The 23,284-nt window shown below is 40.8% G+C and overlaps 1 protein-coding gene across 1 annotated transcript in view; it reads right to left on the reverse strand.

Annotated features, from left to right (window-relative positions):
- Positions 1-23,284, reverse strand: part of yjefn3 (YjeF N-terminal domain containing 3) — a 43,119-nt gene that overhangs the window by 9,649 nt on the left and 10,186 nt on the right. The window contains exon 2 of the mRNA XM_085348098.1: positions 2,514-2,622. Coding sequence (XP_085204224.1) covers positions 2,514-2,622 — 109 coding nt within the window. The remainder of the gene's footprint in view (positions 1-2,513; positions 2,623-23,284) is intronic.

Below are 23,284 nucleotides of genomic sequence, written 5' to 3' on the forward strand. Positions count from 1 at the left end.
GTCATCCTTCCTCCTGACAGCAAAGCAGGGTTTCATATGTCTTGTAGCTCAGACTCTTATTCATCAGCCTGCTGAAGAGCCCACTGAGGAAACCAGCGTGGCATTAAACCAAGTCAGCGGTCTGGTCAAAGGGAACCACATGTGTTCCTAACAGCTCTCAACCGACACACACATACACACTCTTCGCTTGACAGAGTCCAGATCACAACAAGAAGAAACTGCAGCCGCACCAGAGCTGAAAAGTTGCGGTTCTGGACCGGCGTGGTTTGGTAAACGGAGCAGTGCCACTGGGTGAGCTCAGGTGTTGTGCCACCCGAGGTGAGCTGCTCACATTTTTGGAAGCAAATGTCACAGAAACTTGGAACATTTCCTCCACACAGTAATCAAACATTTTCTATGAATGTTCATGCAAAATATGAAATTGTAAGACGCACAACTGTGACTTTCTGCCCCCTCGGACAATCACGAGTTTTGCTGTGATTACTGAGGCTCAGAGGGACAGAACGTGAGGAGGATGGGCTGAAATCTGTGACCTTTAGAAATGGTTTGCTGGAGAGACACAGCAGAGGTTATTAAACTGGGTTGCTGAGGCCGCAGTTGTCTGATGTCATTGGATGTGAGCTTTAAACTGCAGTTTTGGATTGAATTATTTTTCTCAATGTCATGATCCTGGGCCATGTTGGCCCAGCATTCTTAGTTGTCGTGTGTTTTGTATTTTGTTCTTTATTTATGCCTTGGTTCCTAGGTGGTTCTGTTAAGATGTTCCTTATTTGATTTCCCCTTGTGACTTTACCCCCTGTGTGCCCCTCTGTGTATCTGTGAGCCCTAGTCTCCCCTCCTTGTGTTTTATTCCATGTTTTCCCCATCCCGTTATGTCTGTGCTCTCCCCGTGTTCGCTCTCTCCTCCTGTCTGCACCTCTGTGTACTTCCTGTTTTACTTTGACAGTCTCCCGTCAGTGTTGCGTTGATGCCTGCCGTTTCTCGTTATGATTATCGGTGTCGCCTGTGTTCCCCGTGTGCTCCTACTTCCCTCGTTAACCCTCTGTGTATTTATGTACGCGTCTCTCTCAGTTCTGTGTCGCGTTCTCCCTCATTCATGGCCATGTGTTTCTCTCTGTACTGTGATAGTTGCCCAGTTTAGTTTGTATGGTTTTGCTCTCACAATAAAGCTGTGAATTTTGAGTTCATTCCTGCCTCTGTGAGTTTGCGATTGGGTCCTCATCCTGCCTGCACACAGCCGCAATATGACACTCAAAAAGTTCTGTAATTGGAAAAATTTGCATGACATACTTTGGTTTGAACAGTTTTACAGAAAAAAAAAAAAAGTGTGAATTTGAAGAAAAACTTTCTCAAAGAAAGTTTTAATTGGATTTGAGCTAATCCCTGCAAAACTTGTGAGGAGAAAGAAAAAAACAGCTTTGACACTTTTAAATGGTCATTAAATGTTTGCAGTTTTGCCATTTTCACTAAAGTGCAAAGAAAACACCCATATTAAATAAAAATTGAACAATAAGATTGAAATGCTAGTTATATGGAACAGATTGTAGGTCCTGCTAAAACGCAGGAAAATTTAAATACAACACACACAAAATTTCCACAGTTAATAACCACTGCCCTGTGTTTGATCCCTCTGGTGTAATGGTCCAAAGAAATAAGCTTTTTGAAAGCACAACAGCAGATTAAATGTTAATTTCACATTAAAAAGAGAACTGCAAAAACAACTGACTGGAAATATGTTTCTTGTCACCGCTTTCATTCACAACAATAAATTAAGATAGACTGGATGGATCCACACCCACGGAAATTTGGATGCTTAGTCTGATTGAGACGGCTGGATAGCGATAGATGGCTCATGCTGTTGTTTTGACTTATACTTCTAGTAAAGTGAAGGCAACAAGCAATGAGGGGGAAAAAAGGAAGAAAAATGCAGTGTTTCAAACCTTTCAAATCTATGCTTTCTTTTGAGTGTGTGCTGACTTTGAGAGTGCATGAGTGCATTTGCAAGCACAGCCACTGGAAGTACAAAGAATATCTTGGTGTTAGAGAAACTCATAATAACAGGCAAAAAAACTGAGTGGGTCCCACTGTGGATTTTTCATCCTGAATAGTTAATGTCATGGTTGTCCTGCAGAAAGGAAGTGACCACCACATTATATGTTCATGAGTATTGAAGTGTCAGCCATGTTCAATTTGAGACACTATCACCTGAAATTCACAGATGCAGTGCACTCATGTGTGAGTAATGCATGCATACACTAATGTAATTTACGTAGCAGTTTTCTAGTCAGTGAATGCACTTAAGATTATAAGTCACCATATGTTCACACAGCACTTTGTCTACAGTCAATTTAGAATTACCAGTCCGTCTCGCCCAGGCACAGGCAATGATGGTGGAGTGATGGGCTAGGCAGGTAAGTAACAAGTCGGCTGAAGTGGCTGAACTGAGAATTAGTTGTATATAAAAAGAGAAACAGAACAACACAGTTTATCTGAAAGATGGGAGATACACTAACCTTAGTGATGGCGAGGGCGCATGCTTGTCCCCAGATCTCTATCAGCTGCTGTTGTCCAAACCTGTAGTCCCTCAGTAGTTCTGTCTCTATAGCTGCTGCCTCCCCTTTACTGCCAGACACAAATACAGACGTGCTGTAAGCAACATAAGTTCATCATCAGTAAAAGCATCTGCAGCGTGTAGGTGAGGCTGTTTAGAGAGAAGACCATGCTAGATATGTAGCACATGTGGCATGTTGTCAGTGGCTTGCAATAAGAAATGCTTTACGTTTTATCACTTGTAGCAAATTAAGCTTAACTAGCTCAAATACATTGAAATGTGTATATTTTTTCCTGTCTTGAATCCCAGTGAGGTTGTTTTTTCTGTTTCCACTTTAGATAGTAAGTTTTGTTCTGTTTTTGTTTATTGGGGCAAATAAACCCCATGTTGAACAGAATAATTCAAAAGAGCCTGTGTGCATGTGTGCATGTGGTGTGTGTGTGTGCTTGTGTGTTAAAATAGACTAAAAGAAGACACAGCAAAATTGGTGTATTTACATGTGGCTGTGGGCAAGTGGCATGACCTGTTACTGAGAGAATGAAGACCAAGTAAAACCATTAAGTCTGTAATCTACATTTGAGATCTGAGTCTTTAAAATAGGATACATCTCTATTACTCTACAGACACCTGGTGGTCCTCTGCAGTACTGCAATTCAAAAATAAAACCGAAATTAGTGAAACATTTACTTTAACTTTAACAGATGGATGTATTAATTGTTCCAGATTCCTGAATGTAGGAATGCTCTACAGTAGAGTACAGTAGAGGCTCCAGTTTTTGGAGGAACTAGAACGACTTAAACCATTTTAGTAATGTGATTGTAATGTGACTGACTGATGCATGTGTATGGGCATTTCTTCTCGTTACATCATTTGTGCTACTTTTCATTACATCATGTGTCGACACAAAAACACCCCACATCGGGAACATGGAAGAAAATAGACCACAGCTAACACTGATATCTACTATACTCCAAGTTTAACTATATAAATCCAGGAATCTAAATAATCATACAGATTACTAAATTGTCCCAATGAAAAGGAAGGACAATATGCATTTAAAAAAAAAATCTGTATTTTTGTATCTAAACACTCAATCATTAATGTAACTGTAATGGAATTATTTTAGTGCTATTCAGCTGTAGTTCTATTCATTTTCCAGGAACAAACTCAAGCACAAGCAAGATAAAGATTATTATTGTTCTGAACCATTACAGTGAAGGCTTGTTTCTGAATCCCTGGGTTCTTCTCTGATCTTGCAGCAATGTGTGCGTTTTATTGATGTCTATGAAGAAAACAATGGACACACATAAACTCATTCTGGGTCATCTGTCTCTGTTCTCTGCGGCTTGTAGTGTAACTAATGCTAAACCTGCTTTTGTTCCATTTAGATTTTTATAAGACACAGCAGTTTGTGTGTGTGTGTGTGTGTGTGTGTGTCAGTGTATCCAAGTGGGGCTCCTGGCATTTACCTGTGCCAGTGGAGCAGCAGCAGCTGTCACCCATGGCTCACCTCAGGGATGTTTCCTGAGTCACTGAGACAAGTTGATCTTTGGAAAGTTCACCTCAGTTCACAGGGTTTACTCTGTGTTTTGCTGTGCCCAAAATATTCCGAGCTTCTTACAGCTTTTGTTGAGCAGAATTGATTCTGCCTCAGGATGGGCTATTCTGTGAGGTTGCCTTTAAAACAGAAATGGGAATTATCCAATCTGTGTAAAAAATAGCTGTTGATGGGTGTGCGAGTGTGTGTGCGGGGAGGCTAAATCTCAGCCCAGGATTGTTGCGTTAGCGATAACAGTACCGCTGCTGAATGGGCAATTAGTATTGATCCTTAACATCACAGACAGAACAAAATGTTGTGGGTGTGCAAATCAACGACTGGTAGTTTTAGCCAGGAGGCTCTACCACAAGAGGAACAGCACACTGTGTTCAGGACTAAAAACAGATGGCTGCTTCATGCCACATACTGCATGCTCTCTCAATTACCACTTATAATCATGCTTATTAGTATTTGTTTAGCTGAAGCTAGTGAGGAAAATTTGAATGTGCAACAAGTTTTAATAGAAAAGTGCTTCTGAAGAAAAGTGCAAATATATACAAGTTGGCGTTAAAACGTTAAAAAAAACAACAACAAAAAAGCAACAGCTGTGTCCATGCATGTGTGTGTGTGTGTGTGTGTGTGTGTGTGTGTGTGTGTGTGTGTGTGTGTGTGTGTGTGTGTGTGTGTGTGTGTGTGTGTGTTGCAGAAAACAAGGCCTCATGAGTAATAGTTTCTCTTGCACCTGTAGCTACAGTCATGCAACAGCTAGGAGTCTCTCCCTGGAGGGAGAGTTGATTTCCCCATGGTGCATGAATTGAGCGCCGGCAGTGTGCCACCCTCATTGCAGCAAAGCTTAACTATGATCACAACATGCTTAATGAGTCTGTTTACCTTACACACGAGATAATACAAAATGAAACTTTAAATGGCTGCTGTGGGGAAATTGGGCCAGTTGCAGCAGCAGGAAATGGCAGGAGGATATGTAGGAAAGATTAAAAAAAAAGAATTTGAATAATAATGGACAAGTTGGAGGTCATAAAACCATTAAAAATTTTAACACAAACATTTGAATAAATAATAATGTTTGGATAGATTTGTAGCAAGAGAAAATTACACAAAACAGAAGCAATGTTTGATGTTTGCTGAAAGAAATATTTCAATACTTTAGGAGTTTAAATGTATAGGCAGTGAATTATATACAGAAAATATTGGAATATCTGGAATGAACAGATGTTAAATATTGACAATCGAATTCAACAGTTTTGCTACAAAAACGATGAAAGTGCCAAAAGAGGCACCCGAGGATGATAAATTTGATACAGGCGAATGAAAAACTCATAAATAATATGTTCTAGTGTGGATTTTCTAGCTGTGAAGCATCCTTGAATCACATGAGAGATGACGATTCCCCTGAATATCAGAAGAGCTTCTATTTTCCTCACACTGGAAGACTGAAATAACCACATTTTACAACCCCCGCCCACTCACTTTGCCTAATTTCCATCTTTCAAGAGTGATCTTCTGGTGTGATAAGGAGCATGATTAAAATAATAGTGAAAGACTGTGGTTGAGATTTTACTTGCCAGGCAGAGCGGTATATCATGATACAACAAGCAGTGTTTCCCCTACTGCTGCCTTCAGGGCTCCCCGGCAAAAAGAGAAAAAAAAGAACTGTATTGCATTTGTTAGCTTTGGATAGGAGCAGGTTGATGTAGATGTGGTCAAGAAAACCTACTAAAGTTCAAACAGAGCATCAGAATGACGAGGTGACCTTGTGTAACGTTGTGGGGTATATTTTCTTGGCATACTTTCGGTGTTTTAGCACCATCGGACCACCATTTAAACACCACAAACTACCTGAATACTGTTGCCTATGACAGTGCACCCATATTCATGATAACTCATTGTCAAAAAGCTCAAATCAAATAATTTCTACAGTGACCAGATTTCAACAGGAGAGTTGAATCATGGGCATCCAGCCAATCCAGTCAAACCTAATGTAGTAAACACTTCTTCTTCCCGTATTTAGTGTTTCAATACTCAGAACCAGCACTTACTCATAAAAGTGACTGTACAACATCTCTGTTACCTGCCTCAAATTTACTGTTTTGTAATTACCTGAACTAGTAGTAGGCCGTATGTGTCAGGGAGCCATCCCGGTCCAATAATGAGCTGTTAATAATTAGTCAGACTCTTGCTTGGAGGGGACAAAAAGCATAAAAAAAAGCCACTGTTCATTAGTTGAGTAGCCCTTTTTTCCCTCTCTCGGTCATTATCTGTCCACCTCCTGCTAAGTCTATTACTCGACAGCTGTTAATGATACTTCAGGCCTTTCAAACACAAATAAAGTACATGAAAAAAACATGTTGATCTGAAGAAAGGCACTCTTTTGTGTCTGTTTATGTCCCCTTTACAATACTAATCTGTGACATTTCTATTCAATTTTATCTATTTTGTTGCAAAGTTAAGAGGAGAGAGTGATGACTCAGCCAGTTCAGTTGAAGCATTTGTCTTCTGTAACTGCCCTTTTAGTCCAGTTCTGTGCAAAAGTATTGAGCCACCTCTCAGTTACTTATATTTTGCTTCTAAGGAGCCAGACTTGACTCTGTAGTTTTTAAACCTACACTGATCAACAGTTCTCCAGATTTTCTGAAGGTCTTTTAATATTTTTCTTTGGGCAATCGTCGCCTTTTCACTAGCTCCAATACTTGTACCTGTGTCAACACATCACAGATAACTCAGAAAAGAAGCCATTTTAAATTGTGTCTTTAGGTAATTTGATACTATTAGGCTGTCTTAAAAATATATATTTTTTTCTCATTTTGTTGATTTAATTTATAAAAAATACCAAAAAAAAAGGACAAAAGAAGAAACGGGAGGCCTAAAAAAACCAACTACAGCAGACCTGAAACGGGATCCGAGAGACTGTCGGTGCATTCAAAGATTCAAGATTCAAAGTGTTTATTGTCATGTGTCACAAGAAAAAAGGCATTTCTTTGTGCAATGAAATTCTTTCCTTGCTGTCCACCCACAGATGCCGATTAATATATACAATAGAAATAGAACAAATAGTACAAATAAATAGCTGAAGACAGAAAAGGAGACAAAATATGGAGATTTGAAACAGATGTGTGCAAAAGACCTATAGCTTAATATGCTGGCTTAATGTGTAAGATATATAGAGTTAACATAAGCCTGGTTAGTTAATCTATGCATATGTCCCATCTGCACAGTATTGTAATGCAAATTCTAAAATGATGATATTAAGTGTGTTTCTAATGCTCACAAGCTGATAGTTAGCACTTTTCTAATGAGGAATAAATGCAACAGAATTTCATGCAAATGACACAAGGAGACAAACTGGAATTGGGACTTGTAAATATGGCATTTTTCACTGTAATCGATCCAATATACATTTTACTTAAAGTGATAAATTCCAGTCTCAACATAGGAACTAAAAATGAAGTCAGCCCACCTCAAGTGTCAGTAGGGGGAGCATTTTGACACAAATGTTGAATCTAGTCTGTCTTCAATTGTAAAAATATCCCACTTTACAAAACAAAACTTTGACCTGCTTGTGGGAGTAGAAAAAAAGGTCCATGGTGGTAACCATAAATGTCTGCACAGATTACTTTATATCCGCTACACTTGTGTGTCTTCTGCTGTATTTTCATTAGGCCTCAGTCACACAGGTGAACTTGGTGAGTGGTAGTCAAACTTGAAAAAAACATGATGAAAGCAGAAATGGAAAACATGCAAAGTAAAAAAGCAACAAGCAATGGAGACAACTGACCTTCAGAGGTTTGCATCATCATTCCAAGCAAGAGAATTGGAAAACATTTTGTGTGATGCATTTCATAGCGTCACTACAACTCTGCAAATATTGTAGTTGTCAAGTGAAAACTATAGCTGACAGCGACAACAAAAGCAATTTCAAGGAGATTTTTGGTGCAGCACCATATACTTTGCAATTACCAGCAACCACTTGCCAACTTGTGAGTAAACACATATTTTTCCTCTTGCAACCTGTGATTGCCAACGAGTCACCTATTGGTCTCTAGGCCTGTATAACTGAGCCCTTAAAGCCAACATGTCAAACTGTACATGTCAGTTGGGGAAAATTCATAACAGCATGATTCATCCTTTAGGCAACAATAATATTGTCATGGTCTCCATGCCTCCCTGGCTGACTATCTCAGGCCACATGTTTTCTGTTTTTGTTTTTGTGCTCTCTCTCTTTCTCCCCTGTCTCTGTTCTGCCTGGGCGGAGCTCACCTCAGGGTCCCGCCTCTGGCCCACGCACCTGCCCTGATTGTCACACATGCTGCTAATCCACCTGTTATTCTGAGTACTACTTAAGATGGCGGTTCTGTGGTTCTCATCGCTGGATCATTGAGTAACCCGTGTTAGTTAGCCCGGCAACCAATATCTGAATCTGTGTGTTTTCCCTAGCCTGTTTCTGACTAAGCTACTCTTGTAAATAGATTTCCCTGGACCTGTTCCCGTTTCCCCGTGTGGATCGTCTGAGAGCGACTGAGTGGCAAAGTGTGTTAGAGTTGGAGCATGAGTGGCTGCGGAGGAGAGTGGAGCGTTTTCTGGAGAGCATCGGTGTGTGGACTTTTCCCCTTTTCCCTCTTGCAGACCCTGGAGCCCTGAATCTCTTTGCAAAAGGAGGTCTGAGCCTCAGTATGTCTGAAACCTGTGACAAATATCTTACAAAAATGTCTGTGCAGTTGTCTAATGAGACAGATGGAGTCTAGTCTGAGTCAAAGTACTAGGTTGCCTAATCGATGAACAATGTTATCCCTAAGTTTATGCCTTGTATGGACATATAAATGACTACAGAATCATAAAAACACTAGTAGTGATGTATGGACCAGACGAAGGAATATCATAGAAATTCAGGTGAAATCACCAGAAATAGGCAGAGACAAAAAATGTGAAGGTGGGACTGTGTGGATGAATTTCACATTTGTTTTCTTTCACCTTCTTCTTGTAAAACTCTATTAACACATGCTCACACCGTTCTGAAGAGTGGAAAACGAAATATGAACCACAAAAAAAACAGGATTGTTAAGACAAAAATACACCACACTCTCTTCATGAAATATTTTGGCAGACATTCTTCTGCTTTTATCTGCCTACTTTCGATCTCACACCCTGGTAGCACCTTCCCTTCATTTCTGTCCTTTCATCTCCAGTTTTGCCAATCTTACTTTATTGCCTATCAATTCTGCATTATCTCCCTCTGCCACTCTTGTCCTCCCTTTTTGCCGCAATCCATTTCTCTGTTGTTCTGATCGAGGTTTGCACTTCGCTGAACCAGAGTGATGCCACATGGAAAGGTGACAGAATGAAAGAAAGAGAGAGAAAAGCGCAAGAGAGGGAGGGAGAGAGAGGGAGAGCAGACACGGGAAATGACTCACCAACATTTGATTTAATCTGTTTGGCTTTATTATTTTTTTATGTACACGCTTTTTGATCTGAGAAATGCCTTTAGAGGGAGAGTGGAGCAGGTAGATTCAGAGGTAAGTCTACTGTCATCCTTCATTGCAAGCATCACTTTAATCATTACTCTGAAGAGAATCTCGTTATAGACCCTCAGCCATGTTCCGCTAAAAGGTTTTGGTCATAATTTTGATATCATGCTGATGGTCATCCACGCGTCATACCCTGCTAAGCATTAAAGTGTCTTGTACTATGTTACAAAAAGATGGCTCCCCTGCAATTATAACAAGATTATCAGCGGGCTTTCTCAGGCCTATGTCTGTATGTGTGCATCTAATTTAACATGTGTCAACTCAGGACACCTTTCATCATCAATTGCACTGCCTGCAGCGTGCCTCCAGGAAGTCCCACAGCATCCAAGGAAAGTATAGGGCAGAAGAGAAATGCAGCAAGGTTCACATACAAACTGTCTACATTTAAGAGAAGACAGATGTGTGACTGCTGGTAATAAAACTAAAAGAGGGAGAGAGTATATCTGAATGGATGAATATATAGATGTTTTTATATGTTTATGTTTATGAATGTAGACAAAGTAGCAAATGTATTTTGGTTTGATAGATGTGAAATAATAAACTCCCTCCAGCTTAAGTGACCACGGTGCAGAATAATCCAGAATAATCATAGCGAGCCAAAATCAAGCGAGCATGACTCATTAGAGGTGTCGAGTGTGTAACTCTATTCAAACTGACATGCGTATATTGCTGAAGGCATAAAGATTGTGTTGTTTTATGAGTGGTCCTATATCTTGTCCAGTTCTATGTCCTGTCATATGCTTGAAAATGAAAAACAAATATAAAATTGCAATGATTCACTCTGTATAATTGGCTTGCTGGAGGGATCAGGTGCCACAGCGGCGGAAGCGTCGCTTCAACAGTCTCAGCTGGCAGATAGGAGTTGGCTCTGAGCCGCCATATGGTCCCTTTCTAACTGGCCAGCATGAGCCCCGTCATGCTGCTCAATTCTTATCAAATCAGGACGCTATGATTCACTTTTTCAAGTCTCCTTAGGTGATAATTTAGGACTTGTTGTATGTCGTGTGTCAGTGTGTGTGTATGAGAGAGAGAGAGAAAGACAGCCATAAAAATCACATCCATACGACTATCTCCGGTAGTATCGTTCTTTTAAATCTGCCTTAATCAGTTTAGTTGTCTGCTCATGTTTCTCATATCCGGTACAACGAGACAGACATTCTTGAGATAATCTCAATCAGCGGCTCCTCCATTTGCTCTCATAACTCATTTCATCCTCCAGCAGCCATGTACCTGTAGATACAAAAGATGAACAAGGATCATATTAACCTAAAGCCACAGGTGATGGCAAGTTCATTTTGGTGTTAAATTTCCTGTATGTGTGAGAGAGTGAGTGTTCTCAGGAGCTAAAAATATCCATGAGTCAAGTCTGCTTATCCCTCATTTTTAGATGTCATGTGATTGCACAAGGAGAAGAGCTTCTATCCAGATGGATGAGCACCCACCTACACACACACACACACGCACTTGTAAGCATACAGGTCACACAAATGTACTGAAGTACACGAGACAAACAGAGGTGCTCACGCACCCACATACCCACAGGTTACATCATGCCATGCCCCGTCAGTGGTCTTTAATCTCTGCCTCTCCTTTAAGCCCAGTCTCTTCAGTTTGATGCCAGGGGCCATAAGGATCATAAATTATAGGGCATGCGTTGTCACATCCTGTTTCTTTCTCCTGAGACAGATCTTTGTCCTCCAGGTACTGGAGGCAGAGCAGAATGGATAACGCAATTTATAAGGCCACTGGCCAGGACACACAAGAAAGATGACCCATTTATGTTACTAAGTGACCTGAAGTTTAAAAACAAACTATGTATCAGATGAATCAGTTGTGCTGAGCTGCTGGAGAAGCTGCTCTTCAGCCTGGCTGTCAAGTTTGAATGAACATACAGTTTATCTACCCATCTCTAGATTAAGGTCGAGACTTATTTTACAAAAAGTAAGCATCCATTTTGTAATGTTTCTGTGCAATACTAATGATGGTCTATACAAGGAAAAGGCGACCCAATTTTTCTCCCTCGTGGGCCCCTTATGCACAGCCCTGGTGTCCTAGCAACAGAGTTACCAGAATCACTTGACTGAACATAAAGAAGAAAAAAAGGTCAGTACACCCTTTACTATAGATGCATACATTACTTTACCCAGAGCATTCTATGGTTAAATTTATCATCCGCAATACACAAGCCCTCACCACCACTGAATATGATATAGAAGCTTTAGCTTGCAGTGCTTTTTCGGGTGATTCACATAAAAACTGCTTGATTTTCTGAGGTGTTTTCTAGTGGCACCTCTGAATCAGCTATACTCTTCAACATTTATCTATACAGTATGTATGGAACTATCAGAAAAGTTAGGAAAGCTTCTGGGGTCTAAAGTATTATAGCGATGTCCTGAAAGTAAGTGAAGAACAGATAAGGAAAGGTGGGGAGAGAACAGAGGCGGAGAAAGTGACACAGTATAATTAGTACAGCCACTGGCGGTATTGAGATACAAAGAAACAAGTCAGACTAATAAAAACCTGCCATGAAGAGGACAGTCTTCCTACAGCCTTCTCTGCTTTAAGTGGCTAGATAAACACTTTTCAGCCAGAGTGCAAGCTGAGAGCACCAGGCCTCTACAGGGCATCCTGAGAAAGTGTTTAATCAGTGTCAGCAGTCTATCTTTATGTTCTTTATGCTGACTGGGAACTGGTAGGACTATTGAAAACAGCCAAAAAGAAACATGTGGTTTTTCCTCTATTTCAGGTCAGTCTATAATCCCTCTAGGCCTCTGTCTGCAGCTCTAACACCCATTTAGCTCCAGATGTCACGGCTGGTTAACTACAGAACACAGAGTAACAGTTTGTGTGTGTGTGTGTGTGTGTGTGTGTGTGTGTGTGTGTGTGTGTGTGTGTGTGTGTGTGTGTGTGTGTGTGTGTGTGTGTGTGTGTGTGTGTGTGTGTGTGTGTTTGTATGGGTGGTTGGGTTTACGAGGCAGGTGGCAAAGAAGAAATGTCTCAGAGGTGTAAGGAGATCAAGGCTGATGGCAAGAAATGATGAGCGTTTACTTCAGAGATGCTTTGATGATGATGAGAGAGTTGAAAGAAAGCTGAGGAGCTACAGAGTAATATTCCAGTGAGACGCTTCTAATGAGAGCAGAGCAGGCAGGGGTTTCAATAAACCTGGACACAACTCTGAGGGGGGGCTATTATTCTCTGATGTGTGTCAATCACATAAACCTAACACTCTTCTCTCTGTCAAATGGAGTTTTACACAAGCAATTAGCCTGCCGCTGTGGTGGTGTTGGATTATAGGGCACAGACACTCACACTTAACAGCCCCACAATGTCAGAAATGACTATCAAATTCCAGCTGCTGCTCAAACATCCTCACAATTCCGCTTGCCCTTGGCACCTTCCACAACTGACTGATGAGTTTGTCTGGTAAAGGTCCGTGCATGCAGCTGTAACCTCAGGCTACTAACGGCTTTTACATTGACAGATTTAGCTGCATAATGTGTGCACATGTGGCATTTCCCATACATTAGGAACAGATTGTCACGCAAGCTGCGCAGCCCGAGGAGCCTGGCAGGGTGTCGTATATGAGAATTGGTGGGTTTTTGCATGCAGCTGTGTGATTGTGTGAGTCCTGGGGGGCACACATTTTGTATTCTGTGACAGTGTATATGTGTGCATAGAGTCAGGCTTCCTCACCACCCTTGAAAATGATTGGGAGGTGAAAGTGCAATAGTAGCGAAAGAGGTAGGCACAGATGTGTCAGCTACATGCTGCAAAGGTGTGATGTGGGGGTGGAGCCATCATGCAGAGCCTGCTTCCGTCGCTACTGCCCACACAAACAGACCCATCACCTGTTATATTCCACTGATTTACACTAGCACTGCCAGCTCATAGCTAATAGAGTGAAAAATGTCATTGGCAATCATTTTCATTCACAGGTGTCTTTTCATCTTATTACAACATAAATGTTTATTTATTTAAGTTTATCACTAAAAAGTCTTGCTTTAACTTGCTTCAACAGGAGATACATCTCATGCATGTAAGCAGAGCAGTCAAGTAGATTTTTAGTATTAATATGCATAACTAATTGCATGCTCGTTATTCAATCTCCTCGAGGATGACTAATCTCATTACCTTGACCTTGACTGTGTGGTGAAGGAAAATTGAATTGACAGGGGAGCTTTAACTCTTGCTGCTTTGAAAAATACATCTCCGTTTATTCTCATAGTCCTCCACACAGACCACATTTGCACACTACCGATCAGATATATGGATAGGATGTTGGTCCAATCCGGAGTTATAAACTGGAAACTCATACCTTGGGAATATTACATGGTTTGTACACTATCCTTTTTATTTTCCTTTTTTCTTCTTCTTGCACCAATGCAGCCCTGTATAAAATTAATAGTGAGCAGAAATGAGTTCAGCTTATTGGTGCAACGTTTCATACCAGTCCCAGTTTCTCATGTGGCCCCATGAGAAAATGAATAATACATCCCTGATAAATAGGACAATAGCTAAAAGGACAGTTCAGCATAATACTTGCTGTGTTTTTATTTCAAATACTTAAACATAATGTGTTTTTCCAGTAACCTAATTCCTATTATTTCAGCCATCTCCGATCAGCTCCAAATACTCTTGTATGCTTCTCGTTACACATCTCTTACTCCTCTAAAGAAAGCAGTGTGGAGCTAGATCAGGCATAAGATGTAAAACTTTGTTTTGTAAAAGTCTGAGGTGGTGATGTACACACAGCACACACACAACAACAGAATTACAGTTTGTCGATAAATCAAAATCAAATCACAAACAGATTTTTTTTGTTGTCCACCCACACAATAAAAACAGGATGTGGCAAAACATAACAGACCTGGTTTGTTCAGGGGTTGTGGTGTTTGTTCACACAAACATGCCAGCAGTAATGAAAGAGAAACAGGAATGGGTCAACATCAAAGCCTTGGATATTTGAAGTAGCCAATGAACCCAGGCCAAACCCTCCTGGACAAAACAAACCGTGAAGCCATGAAGTAAAAAAAAAAAATATATATATATATATATATATATATATATATATATATATATATATATATATATATATGGCTTAACGGTTTAAAATAGTCAAAAAAAGGACAAGGACTGAAAAAATAATAAATCCTCAGTGCATGTCTCATAAAATGCAATAGCTACACGTTTTCAGTGCCACAGACTGAATTAATTAAGACAACAAGTATGTGTGTGGTGTAGGAGTAGGTGTCAATTCATGCATTAATGTGGTAGCATATGTTCATGTTTATGTGTATATAATAGTACGAGAGTATAAGAATGAAATGTACAGGGATTAAGACTTAAGCTGATAACATTGTGGTGACCTGAGGTCATACTAATTCAGAACTAGTTTGAAATATGTGCTGTACAGTCATAACATTTATTCAACAGCCTCTCACAAAGACCTTCTATGGGTACAGGCTGGACTCGCCCAACCTCGTGCCTCTGTTTGTGACCAGCTGGCTTAGAGGATGCTAGGTTAGTTATGAAAGCCACACAGAGTAAATCTGGAGAGTGTTGACCACAAGGGCTGCACTTCCAGCTCACAGAACTATGGCTACAATTGGTAATGCTTGTTTTTCTTTTTCCATCAGTCCTGACATTATCTTCCTTCTTGTATATCTTTGTTAAAACCAATTATAATCATGTGTTGGCAGTGTTATATAAAGTCTTGAGAAATTACATCCAGTGTTGACAATTTTAGTGCCACCCACTCCGTCTCTAATGACTGTGACAGTCCTTGGGCTTTATTTGTACTAATTACAGTGAGTTAAAAGAAATCCACAAAGCCACAGAAGCTTGTGTCCCTGCCCCTCTGTCTGACTTTTTATCATTACAACAGCTATGAGATAATGCAAATGTAGAAATCAGATTTTTAGCTGTGAGAAGAAAAAATCTGAACAATGTGAGCTAATAAAAGCTAATAAACTGAAAAAATATGAGAAAACAAAAGGCAAACCCACAGCTCCTTTCCAAAGCACGTGTTTTCTCTTATTTTCTCCCCCACCCTCCTTATCTCACCGGGGTTTTGATCTGCTCTTTCCGAGTAAACACTGAGTTGATTGTGGCTTGACTCTTTTGTCTGGCTCTCAGTTTGCTGCCATTCTTACTGCATACCTCTGTCTGCTTTACCATTAACCAGGTGGCTCCCAGGTGAGGGAGTCCAACCTTAGCAACTGTCCATCAAACCAAGAGGAAGGATTCCCCTCCACTTCTGCTGATTGCTTTATTATAACACATTTCAGCCTGGGCTCTGAGGTGTTGTTAGGCAACGGAGAAATGATATCCTTAATACAGCTGTGTTTCCAGGCGATTACAACTGCACAGAAACAATAAAGACTAAATTAAATATTAATAATAATTGCACAAGCTAAATGATTTCAGTTCTAGTGTTTGTATATGAATGTGCGATGCTGCAGTTGTTTTCTGGCAGCTCTGAAAAATAACCAGCCTTAAGAAAGTAACTGGAAGTATGCATTTATGATGATATGCTGTATGTTTGTTGTACCCCACAAAATGAATACAAAAGATAACTCCCAATTAAATATGGACATTGTTTTTTGCTAGTCTATTATTAGAATGTTCAAAAACAAACTGCAATTTAAATGTATGATTTGGTTTCTACTGTTCACATTTGAAAGTAGAGGTTGTGGTAAACAAAAACAGAGAGACAGAAACAGAGACAAGTCATTTACATAATCTCAATTCAGTGATAGCATTCCTCCAAAGTGAAACAAAACAGAACCACAGTCAGGGCTCAGCAGAGCGAGACACTTGGGAAATTGGGAAAGCCTTCCTGGCTGCAAGCAGTGACTCACACGCTCAGACGCTCACAAACACAGCCGTAAACAGTTTGAAGTACAATACCTTCAGACAGTCATAAACACAGAAATCTTCATTTCTTAACCTCACTAGGACACAAAGGGGGAAAAAAGTACATCCACAATGATGCTGCGGTTTCACAGTCCGTTCCTCCTCTATCTTCGTCAGTTTTATTTAATCTTCAATCACGTCCTAGTGAAGAGTAGGACCTGACTGGGAACTTGAAAGTAAAAATTTACATTATATTTAAACATATTGTCATGATCATATGTTTTCTTTTGTAAAACAAAAAAAAACTAAGTAATTTAACTTGAGCACCTGGAAAATACTCTTCCTCGCTGGAGGTCTCTTTACTGATACAAGGCAAGCAGCAAGTTGGTTTCTTTCTGCTGTAGTGTTTGTTGTCTTTTTTGTGAAATGTGGTACATTCACTTCAGAGGACACCCAGTACCGCCCAGAGCCACTGAATGAAAGAGTCATCTCTGTTCACTCCAATGGACCAATTTTTTACAGTAATGGCAGATCAAGGAGCCTCACAATAGTTCCAAAAGTTAGCAACATAGCGATACAGCAGCACAAAGTTTGAGATGCATGACTAAAAGGTAAAAAGTTTTAAAAAACTAAACAAAAGAAGTCTTTGTGTTATCAGCACACATTGCAACTGTGAAAACTATTTGACAGAGAGGAGGAGGGAGTCATCTTAAAAGACTACAGTTCCCGCAGAGTTAAATTTTGAATGTGCAGAACGACCTTAGAGAGTTACAAATATCAGCGGCGTACATATGAGAAGGAAAAGAGTCAGGAGGCCTAGTCATATGATTAAACAAAGAAAAAGGAGACTTAGGGTTACATACACTTGAAAAAATAAATGGGAATAGTATGTAGATTTGGAGGAGGCAATACAGTTCGATGTGGTTATTATACATTTCTTTGTGCGCGGTTAGTCCGGTTTTCTTAAAGAGGAATTCCAGTTGGCGCCCCTTAGCTTTGAGACCATCCCTCCAAACACACTCCTTCCGGTTCTTATCTATATATTGTAACGATGGTTAAATGTTATTTTACAGTGACAGGTTTGCTAGCTCTGCACATGGTTGTTATTTCTTTAAGATACATGTTTGGTTGTGCTGCCGGAAAAAGGGAGTTAATGTGTGCAGGAAGGGGAGGGGGGTCTGGGTTGTTGAGTGACTGTACGGGGCTGAAGTGAGGTGTTGCACGAGAGCACTCTCCCCAGAGTTAATGGCCCGTTTGCCTGTGTCACCAAATAAACGGACAAACTGAGATCAAAATGTCTGGTTCTTGAGAAAATTACAATATGTTCCTTCAGCTCTCCAAGCTGTTCATTCTCGTTTTCGTGCCCCATCCTCCCTGCCCTTTTCTATTCTTTAACTTCTTCACTTCTATTTAGTACATGGGGATCTGCCAGGCCCAGGAGCCGCTGCCAGTCCCCTTCAAGGCTTTCCCCAAACCGCAGCTCAATTCATGTCCAAGGCAATCACCTTTACCTACTAAAATGCTGTCAAACCTAAAATGGGGACGTGGGCCCAGAAAGTGAAAAGAATATTAAAGGAGAAAAACATATGATCTGAAACGTTAAACAATTTGGCTTTGCAGTCAGTGCGAATGACACTAGAACAGCACACTAGATCCAATATATGACCTTTGCAGTGAGTGAAAATTCTATGTATTGTTGCAGTCTAAAACAACCCAGACAGGATTGGAAGTCTCTGGAAGGGGGGCTATTATCACTGTCCATATGAATGTTAGGTTTATCATGTTAGAAAAAAGTACAGCGAAATGAGATAGAAAAACAGCAAAGTCATTTAAAAAAATCTTTATTTGTCTTAGGTGATAGGTAAATGTGGCATGGGTGTGGTCTCTGCTGCAGAGGAGGGGTGGCGCAGCGAGCTCCCGGGGTGGCGCAGAGGCGGGGTGAACAGGTGTGCTGGCATGTGAATGTGAGTCTTTATATGTGCGCAGTGACAGTTGGAGGAGGGAGAGAGCGGACGTGACAGCGGAGCGAGAGTGTCTGTGTCCCATTACAAACCACAATAAAAGAATGTTTAATAAAGAAGTGCTGCCACCACGTCAGTGTCTTGTACAAGGGTAAAGGGCCAAACTTGTCAGTAAACAGTACATATGATGGTAGGGGTCGGTCCAGAGAGCTGTAAAGTGGTGTATTCAAACAAGTGGAAGACAGGAGCAGAGATGAGAAGAACTTGTGGAACAGTGGATCATCGCAAGACCCCTCCTCTCCTCAATCAATGAGGTTTACAGGTGTAAATAAGCTCCAATGGCGTTTCATTGAGCGAGACAAAGTCATTGGACTGTTGCCATGTTTCAGTCAAACAGAGAAAGTCTAGTTTATGGTCAGAGAGGAGATCCTGGTCGAGATGCGCTTGCCAGTGAGTGAGCGAATGTTTAGTAGACTAATGTTACAGGAAGGACAATGAGTTGCAGACCAGATGGACTTTACTGGGTTGGTGTCATTGTGATTGCAATTCTGAGGCGAGGCTTGAAAGTGATGTACGGGTGGAGAAGTGCCACAGGTGGAGGGATGGCTGACGATCAGTAAAACAACCCAGACCAGCATGGACCACACAAGCATCCTGTTTATCCAAATTTCCAATCGGAGCCAGGCACTAAGACAGCCAGTTGGAGGGAACCTGATTATGCCCAGCAATTAAAGAATTATTATAGTAACCTGTGAGCAGTTGCAGCCAAACACACCAGCACATTTATATCTTAATGACCCATTTAAAATAGGCACAACTAAAATTGTCAGACAGGATCATTAAACTCAAAAGGTGATTTTTGATTTTTTAATTTCCTAGGATACTATTGAAGGCTCGCTTATTCACAAGGGGTCTCCTCTCATGTTTGACACTTGGCAGGTTTTTCTACTCTCTTCCTGACACAATCCCAAAGGGATTTATGTCTCCTCTCAGATTCAAACCAGGGATCTTTTTCTTTTTAGGTGAATATAACCCACTACACAGTGGTAATTTGCATTTGACACTCGGAAGAAAACCAAGCACTTCCACATGCATGCAAGGAAAAGCATGGTAGCAGCAGCAAAACCAGCACCGAACAAAGAAGGCATCAAACACAGCAGATGCAGGAAAAGACATTCTGGGATGGAGGTGGGTAGCAAAATTACTTGAAGGCTAAATAGTATGGTCATAAATGAAATTTGCTAATTGTGTGTAGGAGCATATCGGGTATTGAGATCAGCTGATCTGCTGGTATTCCTGAAGTAATGCTTTGTTGCATTTATTATGTTTCTCAAATTCTTTCATTTATATCGTGTTCTGGGGAATCTTTTTGCAGGTGAACATTTCAAACAAAAGCCTAGGGTTTAAAGGGTGAACAAAAAGATCATCCCTATACTTCACACGGAGCCAGACTACATCCCTCACTGGGGTGTAGCCAGGGCTGGTTTCTATGGCAACTGGCACAAAACCTCTGGATCTTATTAACTGTTCACCGGACCTCACCCACTTTTTCCTTTTCTCTGCTATCCTCCAGTCCCGTCCCCCCCACCCCCATCCACCCACCCACGCACTCTACATGTACTTCTCACGCTGATTTTCCAGCAAAGACGACATAAGGCGAGTTGCTAATGGGCGTCGCTCCCATTCTGTCACCATGAGAACACTATTCTTTGTAGTCACATTCCTCAGAACAGCTCTGACCCCTGTCAGCGAGTCTTCCACAGGCTTCAGAAGAAAAAACGCTGAAGGAAGAGAAATTACAAGTGGAGCAATTTGTTATAGCTACCATTTGAGGAAATTGTCTGTTTGACTCCCAGATTTTAAGAATCGGGTTTTTAAGGACCCCCTTACCTTCAAATACCACTTACTATCTCCAGTGGAAATAGTAAATGGGGGATTTTTTTAATTTATTTCTTTTTTGTTGTTGTTATCAGCTTAAGGCACTGCTGAAGAGAAGTTGAAATGTGGCTCAAGAGTTTCCACTCAGCAGCTTCCTTGGGAGATGCTGCATGCATGATCACCTTGGAGGAGACTCGCTGTAGTGCCTCTTGGCACTGGAGAGATATGGTCCGGTGCACACTTGGATAGAAATTCTCCAATTCATAGAAATGTCCAAGTAGACCTACTAAGCTTAGCTTTGAAAGGTGGATACTGACAATTTTGAATATGGAAATACAAGAAATGTTCAGCAGCAACAAAGGCGCAGACTGCTTGTATCATCTTTTAGTTTCCACATGAAGAAATCCAGATGCAAATCTTCTTTTCCATTTACTTCAAATGTTCAGATCTACATTGGCTAAAAAAACAACTTTAAAAAAAGTTAAAATACAATAAAACGCATAGTGTATGATGAGTGTGCACCTCTTATTTTTAGTGCATCACATTGCTGAGTAAATGGTAGAAGAGTGTTTTGTCCTCATGACTCATGTAACTAATGTCACTGAGATGTCACATGCTCTATTCCTAATGGTGGGGGAAACAGGATTAAGACCCAAATGCACAACACAGACAGCTCAGTGTATGGTGGTAAGCACCGTTGCTTCACAGCAAGAATTCTCTAATGTCTGTGTGGGTTCTCTTCAGTTACTCCAGCAGTACAAAGACATGGGTTTAAGGGTAACAGATCTGTCCTCATGTCGATAACTCATAAGAATTTACACCATGACAGCTGGGATAGGTTCTAGGCCTCCCAGAGTCCTGAAATTGATAATTGGGAGAAAATGGGGGAACATATGATGGATACCTCAGTGTAATTGATGAGTTGAGCTGATCTTTCAAAAATATTTTTAAATAATTTTTAACCAGTTTTTAACCTTTTCAATAGGCAACCCAAGTTCAAGGTTCCAGTAAAAATAAAGTAACCTCGACCCCACGTCCTGCCAAGATAAGCAACACTTTCTACGAAGAACAGGATAATCCCAACTTTGATTTAAGCACGTATCCACACATTTACACACACACAGTGAGTCACAGACTGCTCTGAAATAATAAAGCAAGAGTTTTGCAAAGGTCCTCGCTCAGATAACTCATAAGAATTCCTCGTAAACATACCTAAAGTGGAGCTACAATTTGAGGCTACAGTCACCAGTTATAAAATCATCAGTTGCAACTGTATTGGCCTGACAGACTAAATCTAAATCTGGAAGAATCCCAAGCAGGCTAATGCATTTTGCCAAATGACCACTAGGCCACTGGCTGCACAAGGTAGGGCAGTGGAATCTAACATAACACGGTAACTGTTGATGAAACTGTGTTTAGTTTTTATAAATGATGTTTGTTGTCTTGCTGCAGTAGCAATGTTTCAGCTTCACCATGTGAGATTTTATTCTCTTATATTACAGGGAGTGCAGAATTATTAGGCAAATGAGTATTTTGTCCACATCATCCTCTTCATGCATGTTGTCTTACTCCAAGCTGTATAGGCTCGAAAGCCTACTACCAATTAAGCATATTAGGTGATGTGCATCTCTGTAATGAGAAGGGGTGTGGTCTAATGACATCAACACCCTATATCAGGTGTGCATAATTATTAGGCAACGTCCTTTCCTTTGGCAAAATGGGTCAAAAGAAGGACTTGACAGGCTCAGAAAAGTCAAAAATAGTGAGATATCTTGCAGAGGGATGCAGCAGTCTCAAAATTGCAAAGCTTCTGAAGCGTGATCATCGAACAATCAAGCGTTTCATTCAAAATAGTCAACAGGGTCGCAAGAAGCGTGTGGAAAAACCAAGGCGCAAAATAACTGCCCATGAACTGAGAAAAGTCAAGCGTGCAGCTGCCAAGATGCCACTTGCCACCAGTTTGGCCATATTTCAGAGCTGCAACATCACTGGAGTGCCCAAAAGCACAAGGTGTGCAATACTCAGAGACATGGCCAAGGTAAGAAAGGCTGAAAGACGACCACCACTGAACAAGACACACAAGCTGAAACGTCAAGACTGGGCCAAGAAATATCTCGAGACTGATTTTTCTAAGGTTTTATGGACTGATGAAATGAGAGTGAGTCTTGATGGGCCAGATGGATGGGCCCGTGGCTGGATTGGTAAAGGGCAGAAAGCTCCAGTCCGACTCAGACGCCAGCAAGGTGGAGGTGGAGTACTGGTTTGGGCTGGTATCATCAAAGATGAGTTTGTGGGGCCTTTTCGGGTTGAGGATGGAGTCAAGCTCAACTCCCAGTCCTACTGCCAGTTTCTGGAAGACACCTTCTTCAAGCAGTGGTACAGGAAGAAGTCTGCATCCTTCAAGAAAAACATGATTTTCATGCAGGACAATGCTCCATCACACGCGTCCAAGTACTCCACAGCGTGGCTGGCAAGAAAGGGTATAAAAGAAGAAAAACTAATGACATGGCCACCTTGTTCACCTGATCTGAACCCCATTGAGAACCTGTGGTCCATCATCAAATGTGAGATTTACAAGGAGGGAAAACAGTACACCTCTCTGAACAGTGTCTGGGAGGCTGTGGTTGCTGCTGCACGCAATGTTGATGGTGAACAGATCAAAACACTGACAGAATCCATGGATGGCAGGCTTTTGAGTGTCCTTGCAAAGAAAGGTGGCTATATTGGTCGCTGATTTGTTTTTGTTTTGTTTTTGAATGTCAGAAATGTATATTTGTGAATGTGGAGATGTTATATTGGTTTCACTGGTAAAAATAAATTATTGAAATGGGTATATATTTGTTTTTTAAGTTGCCTAATAATTATGCACAGTAATAGTCACCTGCACACACAGATATCCCCCTAAAATAGCTAAAACTAAAAACAAACTAAAAACTACTTCCAAAAACATTCAGCTTTGATA

This window comes from Diplotaxodon limnothrissa, linkage group LG23 (assembly GCF_057381915.1).
Source record: "Diplotaxodon limnothrissa isolate DT_005_m linkage group LG23, D_limnothrissa_male_GT1.1, whole genome shotgun sequence".
Taxonomy (NCBI): Eukaryota; Metazoa; Chordata; class Actinopteri; order Cichliformes; family Cichlidae; genus Diplotaxodon; species Diplotaxodon limnothrissa.